Genomic DNA, 8,446 nt, shown 5'->3' with positions numbered 1-8,446 from the left:
CCCTCCTTAGACTCTCCCTCATTCTTTCCAATTTCTCTTTCTAACTGCACTGGCTACTTTACCTCAGCCTCCTTTACATATTCTCCTTCTCTGCACTACCTTTGAATGCTGAGGGTCTGCAGGACAAGGTTATGTCCTCGTCTCATTGTCCCCCCTGTTTATAAGTGACTACATTCATTCCTATGTCCTTGTTACCAGACATGCAGTAAAGAATCTTAAATTAATACCTTTGTCCATTCGTTCGTTGTTCACTCTAGACCCATATTCCCAACTGTCAGTAAGATTTCTGCAATTTCATATCTCCCAGGCACCTTAGAAAGGACATCTAATATTGTTCTTTCTCATCATCATTTGCACCTAAAGTATGAGAACATCATTTTCTTTTCCTTGTCTTTGTAGTGTTTCATATGGTGAAATTGGTACAGCTTTGCTGTTTCTTTTCCTGTAAGAATGAAAACTATTCAACACAGAAAGAAACTGTCTTTATTCACCTGTGTTTCTTTTTTAAAATAACTTTTTACATTTTTGTGGGTACATAGTAAGTGTATATATTTATTGGTTGCACGAGATCTTTTGATAGAGTCATGCAGTGAGTACACCTGCTTTGCTCGACATCAATTCCAAAATATGCCACTTTGATACTCACTTTATACATATTATGTAAATGGAATGAATGAATAGGTAAGTGTATATTACCATCCATTCCTTGATTTGGTTCAGAAAACTAGTGCTTGAATTTTGGTTTTAGAATAAATAACTTCAAGAAGTTTTGTTTGAAAATAATTTAACAAATAACAAAATACAATATTTAACCAAATGGAAAGCTGAACATGTTTTGTAATCTTAATACAATGTAAAGGCAAACATTTGTTATATAAGAATGTAAATATTATAAATATGATAAAATGTAAGAATAAATAAATAAATGAGTAAAAATAAATAACATCTTAGGGACTGATGCCCCAAAACCTAAGTCTTTTTACCATATACTAGCTTAATATATTGACAAAGTATTTGCAGAATTAATTCAATCAATTCTGTGATTAAATCAGAAATAAGAGTCTTTTGAAATGACCGGAGTCACATGTGCAAGTGCTATATGGCAAATTAATCAATGAGAATCATTTCAAGATGACTCCAGGTCTCCATCTTTACTTCTCAGTCTTTCTTGCATGTTTGTTGATAAGAACAAGGATTTCATGATTTCCATTCTGACAACTTCCCAGGCACAGTCGCTGTATTTCTTCTCTTTCAGGTAGACACGGATTCCCTGGAAGTACCTCCTCAAGGTCAGTGCAGGGCTCCTAATTGCCCCAGCAGATTCTCCTTCTCGCATTATCTGCACCAAGCAGGTCTCCAGGTGTTCTAATTGCCGATGAAGTCCAGTGTGGAGATGGTCTAGGAGGGTCGTATTCCAGGCAGCAGAGGAGCGCTCTGTGTGGAAGAGGCTGAAGATCTGCTGTAGCATCTCATGGAGGACAGACATGACCTGGGCCTTCTGCAACTGGCTCCCTTCTACCATCTCCTGGGGGAACCTGAAGTCTCTTCTGTCCTTGAGACACAAGAAAGGGGAGATTCTCCTCATTTGGTGCAGAAGCACCAAGGTGTTCCTGCTAAGTAGGCCATGGTTCTGAGGCAGATCACAGCCCAGAGATCCAACAGGACTATAGCTGGTCATCACTAGGGCTGCCAGTAGAGGGAACAGGAGGGCCATTGGGAAATGAGGGTGCTGCTGGCTTTACTGAGCTGGATATGGCTTAACCTTGGACCCTACGTTTTCTGAAGACATTCCTTGTATGCATGGCTTTTAATAGGAAACAAATGGTTTTCATTTTCTGAATGTTTCTCTGTACTTTCACTTTCTTTTTTTGTTTTCATTTGTGTATTCTTCCTATGACCTTAAGAGGATGACAATAATCTATCAATTTTGCATTAGACTTCAGCTAAACTCGAGTAAACTTCAGCTGTGTCAGTACAAATGAATGCTTAATCAAATGAAAAACGTTTTGGTACTGAAGTAATAAGTGTATATACTATATGTATGTAAATAATCAGATACACTCACACTACACTAACTTTATATATTATATATTTATATATACATTATATACAGAATACATGTATATATATATATGTGTATATAATATATATTTGTATCTATATGTTCATATATATATGAAAAAAATCCTTTTCTCTGTTCTAGAAACAAAATTTTAACCCTTAACCTCCATTTTTACCCTCCTTACTTTACAAAGGAAGTCAGGCCCTATGGGTTTCTATATTTGCTTTAGGATATACAAGATTATCTGCAGCAAATAAGCTCTTTAGAACCAAGAACAGGATTTTGCTGTTGTTTGTTTGTTTGTTTGTTTTTTAGAGATATTAGTGATGAGGTCCTAATCTGTCACCCAGGTTGGAGTGTAGTGGCATGATCAGAGGTCACTGCAGCCTTTAACTCCTAGGCTCAAGCAATCTCCGTGCCTCAGCCTCCTGAGTAGCTGGGACTACAGGTGTGCACCATCATGTCTGGCTGATTTGTTGTTGTTGTTGTTGTTAGAGATGAGGTCCCACTATGTTGTTCAGGCTGGTTGCAAACTTCTGGCCTGAAACTGAGGCCTCCTGCCTCAGCCTCCCAAGTAGTTGGAATTACAGATGTGAGCCAAAAACACGGTTTTGTTTGCTGTCTTATTCACAACAGAGGATGATGATGATTAGCGAATGAGCTTCTCTAATGTTTTTCTTCCTTCTAGAAAACATTCATGCAGGTCCATGTGGTTACACTTCACTGGGACCACAGGTGAGGATTAATATAGACACTGTCTTTTCTTTCCATCATTTGCTTACTGAAGTCAATAGTGCTCCCCTGTCTGTGTCAATATCACAGCTGGAATCCTGATTCTTTACAGGTGCATACGGATGTGGAGATTCTAATTCTCAGATATTTTACTTTCCCAGCGTCTCCTCACTCACAAGGTATTTATCACATCTAGTAATACCTTTTCCTCTAGAGTAACAAGTACTCTCAACCCAAACTCTTCCAGACTCACTCCCAGGGAGCAGTCTCACAACATCCTGATAACTTCAGAACTCTTTTGGTGAGAGAGGAGTGGTTACTTTGTGAGCAAAACAATTAACCCTCCAAGACCCTTGTCGGTGTCCCTAGAGTGTTTGTCTGAAGGACCCTAGCTCTCAGGGATGATCTCCTTCTCTCCTGACCCATGTGTCCAGGTGTCAAAAGTTTTGACAGCCCTCAGATACTGATAGCAAAGGTTTCTTTTGTCTAAGGAAGGTGGAAGGATTACCCAATTATAATCATTTTACCTTCATTAGTCAAATAATTTTCCACCATTTGCTGACTAAGGTCAATAGTGCTCTTCTAGCTATGTCAGTATCCCAGCTTGGAATCCTGATATGGTTTTTATTTTTCAATTCTTTTACGTAAGCGATTGAACATTTCTTATCCTCAATGTTTCTCAGGTGGGCACAGGGGATCAATGATGGTGTTGTCTTTCATTAGAAGCTTATATTACAGAAACTAGTGGTCTTCAGCTGCTCATCCAGTCACTGCAATTCTAAGAGTTCTTTCCTCCTCTATCTCTGACTCACTCTGACAGTGCAGGGAAGTCAGACCCAGACTTTGCTGTCAGGGAGAAAGAGTCTTCCTTACTTTACTTATTTGTAATTATTTTATTTTAAAATTTTGTATCTTATTTTTACATAGTGGTTTACTGGGCAAGGTTTGTCTTGCTGCTTCTGCATTACATTCTAGTTCATGACAAAATAACACAAATTAAAGAAAGTAAAAGAAAGGCAAAGGAGCCATGCTATTTTTATCTGTAATTTACATGGCTTCAGATTTTTTTCTTTTTCATTTCAACTTTCTTAGAAAGCAAAACTTGATAGTTGTTTTGGGGTAAGAAAGAAAACAGAAAACGTAAGTCTGAATGTCATGAAAGTGAAAGAAGGGAAGTGGCTTTCTGCTCATAAAATGGCCAAGTATAAGTTAGCAAAATAAAATGCAGCAACATTGATGACTAAGGATTCTGGCAGATGGGAAGAATGAGCCCAATGTTGAGGCACACATGGGCAGGGAAACGACTGTTTCTGCTAGAGGCTCAGAGAAGACCAAGTCCTGGGTCAATGAATTGCTCTTAGCTTTGCAAGACCAGACACTTGCTCTTTTTTTTCATTTAATATACATAGGATCAGTTCTGAGGAGGAAAGGGAAGCGTCGCGCCAACCAGCTCACAAGAGATTGTCAACCAGTCCCCAGTTACTAGAACAAGCAGCCTCCTCTGGCAGGATAATAGATGTTAGTCTTGCCTGAGCATGCTATCAAGTTAATAAATCCACCTAGGCAATGAAAAGAGTGCTTGAGAAACCCAGGGTAAAAAATAAAGAGAACTGGATAATCCCAAAGATTCTGCTCTTTATCTGGATAATAATGATGACGATGATACTAAAAATGATAACATTGGAATTTGTTGCATATTGACTAAGACCAGTCTTTGTTCTAAGATATTTGAAAATATTAACTCAATCTTTTCAATAACTATATTTAGATTCCACTCATTTATGCAACTTTCTGGAGAGAAATATATATCTGGAGAGATGAGCTATTCTGAAAACACCAATGATTTAAGGTCAAACCTTTAGGGGTAGTCAGTATAGTGGCTTCTCTGGAAGACCCCATCAACAGAAGTAGAGGGTGGATATGAGCAGAGAATTTATAAACCAAAGAGAGGCCAGGGCATGAAGTCAGGTGAGCAGGACAGGTGAGATGACAAGGGATTCAGAGTTCCACATCACATACCAATGTGTTGCCATCTATTACTTTGTAGACAGAGCAACAGGTGTGTGTTGTGAGTAAATTGAACTAATTTTAAGTCCTAAGTAAAAGTAGACCTTTTAAATAGTTAAAATTGAGATTTTTCTGCCAATTGTAAAAAAGGGCTAAGATTTAATGAGTAATTAATTCACTGAATTACAGTAAAACCTTTATTGACTCATCAACTGCAATAGAAGTCTTTTTATATTTGACTCTTGAGGTTTTCTTTTGTCATTTTAAGAATAAACAGAAAGCACCTAACAATTTCTAGTCTAACAATAGCCCAGCCATATGGGCTCTGAGTTTCTCCCTGAGGATGTCATTGATTCCCCAGGATACTTCCTTCAGGTCAACCTGCTGTTTTATTCCTGAAAGGGACAACTCACCTCCAGGCCAGACTTTGTTTTGTCTACTGATAGATTCCAATTAGGAATTTCTTCTCCTCCTAATCTTACCAGACAATGGTTGAGTGTCCAGTGCCAAAAAGACCTATTGTATAAGCCAGATGGCAGACTATATGTACTTTCTATATAGAAGCAGTGAAGGGATACTTACCAAGGATAATCTTATTTTAACCCCAAACTTTACCACAGTACTTAGTATAGTTGTCTTTATTTTTCTAACCTCATCATATTAAAAAAAATCCTAAAATACAATGACAGGATTGAAAGAAACTTGTCATCAAAATCACCATTGGCTGGACATGGTGGCTCTTCCCTGTAGTCTCAGTACTTTGGGAGGCCAAGGCAGGAGTTCAAGACCAGCCTGAGCAACATAGCAAGACACTGTATCTACAAAAATACTTAGCTGTGCATTGTGGCATGCACCTGTAGTCCCAGCTACTCAGGAGGTTGAAGCGGGAGGATCGCTTGAGCCCGGAAGCTGGAGATTACAGTGAGCTATGATCCTGCCACTGCACTCCAGCCTGGGTGTCAGAGTGAGACCCTATCTCTAAAACAAAGTAAAATAAAATAATAATCACCATTAGTGGATAAAATGATCAAGGCATTTTTTGGAATAGTTTCAATAGGATTGGTATCAGTTCTTTTTTTGTCTGGTAGAATTTGGCTGTGAATCCATCTGATCCAAGGCTTTTTATTGTTGGTAAGGTTTTTTTTTTTTTTTTTTTTTTTGTATTGATTCAATTTCAGAACCCATTATTGGTATGTTCGAGTATTCAATTTCTTCCCGATTCAATCTTTGGAGGTTAAATGTTTCCAGGAATGTATCTGTTTATTCTAGGTTTTCCAGTTTGTGTTCATAGAAGTGTTCAAAACAGTCTCTGGGGTTTTTTGTATTTCTATGAGGTTGGTGTAACATCATTTTTGTCATATCTGTGTTTATTTGGATCTTCTCTCTTTTTCTCTTTATTGGTTTAGCTAGTAGTATATCAACTTTATTTATTCTTTCAAAAATCAAACCTTTGTTTTTGTTTCTTTTTTGTATAGATTTTGACATCTCAGTTTTTTCAGTTGAACTCTGATTTTGGTTATTTCTTTTCTTCTGCAAGCTTTGGAGTTGTTTTACTCTTGTTTTCCTAGTTATTCTTGGTGTGATGTTAACTTGCTAATTTGGGATCTTTCTGACTTTTCAATGTAGCCATTTAATGCTATTAATTTTCCTCCTAATACTGATTTAACTGTGCCCCAGAGATTCTGGAAGGTTATATCTTTGTTTTCATTAGTTTCCAAAAATTTCTTCATTTTTGCCTTAATTTCTTTGTTTACCTGAAAGTCATCCAGGAATAGGCTGTCTCATTTCCATGTAGTTATATGGTTTTGAGAGAACTTCTTGGTATTAATTTCAATCATTATTGCACCATGGTCCAGAAGTGTGCTTGGCATTATTATTTTTTTTTTAATTTGTTGAGAATTGCTTTATGGACAAGCATGTGGTTGACCTTAGAGTATGTGCCATGTGTAGACGAGAATGTGTATTCTGTTGTTGTTGGGTGGAGTGTTCTGTAGACATCTGTTAGGTACATTTAATCAAGTGTTACATTTAGGTCTCAAATATATTTGTTAATTTTCTGCCTTGTTGATCTGTCTAACACTGTCAGTGGGGTTTGGAAGTCTTTTGCTATTATTGTGTGGTTATCTAAGTCTCTTTGTAGGTCTCTAAAAACTTATGAATCTGGGCACTCTAGTTTTGGGTGCATATATATTTAGGGTAGTAAGTCTTCTTGTTGAATAGTGCTCTTTATGTAATGCCACTTTTTCTTCTTGTTGATTGTACTGGTTTAATGTCTGTTTCATCTGAAATAAGAATAGTAACCCCTACTCCTTTTATTTTTCTGTTTCTTTGATAGATCTTTCTCCATCTCTTTACTTTGAGTCTATGGATATCATTGCATGTAAGATGGATTTCTTGATGACAGCATATATTTGGATATTGCTTCTTTATCCATCTTGCTACTCGGTCTTTTAAATGGGGGCATTTAACCCATTTACATTCAACGTTAATATTGACATGTGAGGATTTGATCCTGTCATTGTGTTGTTAGCCTGCTGTTATGTAGAGTTGGGCTACAGTTGGTTTATAGTGTCAGTGGCCTATGTACTTAAGTGTGTTTTTGTGATGGCTGGTAATAGTCTTTCATTTCCATGTTAAACACTTTCTTTTTTTTTTTTTTATTATACTTTAAGTTCTAGGGTACATGTGCATAACGTGCAGGTTTGTTACATATGTATACATGTGCCATGTTGGTGTGCTGCACCCATCAACTCGTCAGCACCCATCAATTCATCATTTATATCAGGTATAACTCCCCAATGCAATCCCTCCCCCCTCCCCCCTCCCCATGATAGGCCCCAGTGTGTGACGTTCCCCTTCCCGAGTCCAAGTGAGCTCATTGTTCAGTTCCCACCTATGAGTGAGAACATGCGGTGTTTGGTTTTCTCTTCTTGTGATAGTTTGCTAAGAATGATGGTTTCCAGCTGCATCCATGTCCCTACAAAGGACGCAAACTCATCCTTTTTTATGGCTGCATAGTATTCCATGGTGTATATGTGCCACATTTTCTTAATCCAGTCTGTCACTGATGGACATTTGGGTTGATTCCAAGTCTTTGCTATTGTGAATAGTGCCGCAATAAACATACGTGTGCATGTGTCTTTGTAGTAGCATAATTTATAACCAAAAAAGAGCCCGCATTGCCAAGACAATCCTAAGTCAAAAGGACAAAGCCGGAGGCATCACGCTACCTGACTTCAAACTATACTACAAGGCTACAGTAACCAAAACAGCATGGTACTGGTACCAAAACAGAGATATAGACCAATGGAACAGAACGGAGCCTTCAGAAATAATGCCACACATCTACAACCATCTGATCTTTGACAAACCTGACAAAAACAAGAAATGGGGAAAGGATTCCCTATTTAATAAATGGTGCTGGGAAAATTGGCTAGCCATAAGTAGAAAGCTGAAACTGGATCCTTTCCTTACTCCTTATACGAAGATTAATTCAAGATGGATTAGAGACTTAAATGTTAGACCTAATACCATAAAAACCCTAGAAGAAAATCTAGGTAGTACCATTCAGGACATAGGCATGGGCAAGGACTTCATGTCTAAAACACCAAAAGCAACGGCAGCAAAAGCCAAAATTGACAAATG

At 37.8% G+C, this 8,446-nt stretch overlaps 1 protein-coding gene across 1 annotated transcript; it reads right to left on the bottom strand.

Annotated features, from left to right (window-relative positions):
- Window positions 1–777: 777 nt before the first annotated feature.
- IFNW1 (interferon omega 1) lies at window positions 778–2,038 on the bottom strand. Its single transcript, XM_023191719.1, has one exon. It carries the CDS (start codon window positions 1,712–1,714, stop codon window positions 1,127–1,129), a length of 588 nt encoding a protein of 195 aa, XP_023047487.1. The 5' UTR covers window positions 1,715–2,038; the 3' UTR covers window positions 778–1,126.
- Window positions 2,039–8,446: the final 6,408 nt, after the last annotated feature.

The sequence above is a fragment of the Piliocolobus tephrosceles genome, chromosome 14 (assembly GCF_002776525.5).
Source record: "Piliocolobus tephrosceles isolate RC106 chromosome 14, ASM277652v3, whole genome shotgun sequence".
In the NCBI taxonomy this organism is placed as follows: domain Eukaryota; kingdom Metazoa; phylum Chordata; class Mammalia; order Primates; family Cercopithecidae; genus Piliocolobus; species Piliocolobus tephrosceles.
The sequence above is the reverse complement of the archived record's forward strand: the minus strand, read 5'-3'. Positions and strand labels throughout refer to the sequence as shown.

Excerpts from the sequence above, each read along its gene's own strand:
- IFNW1 (XM_023191719.1), bottom strand. The coding sequence starts at position 1,714 with ATGGCCCTCCTGTTCCCTCTACTGGCAGCCCTAGTGATGACCAGCTAT.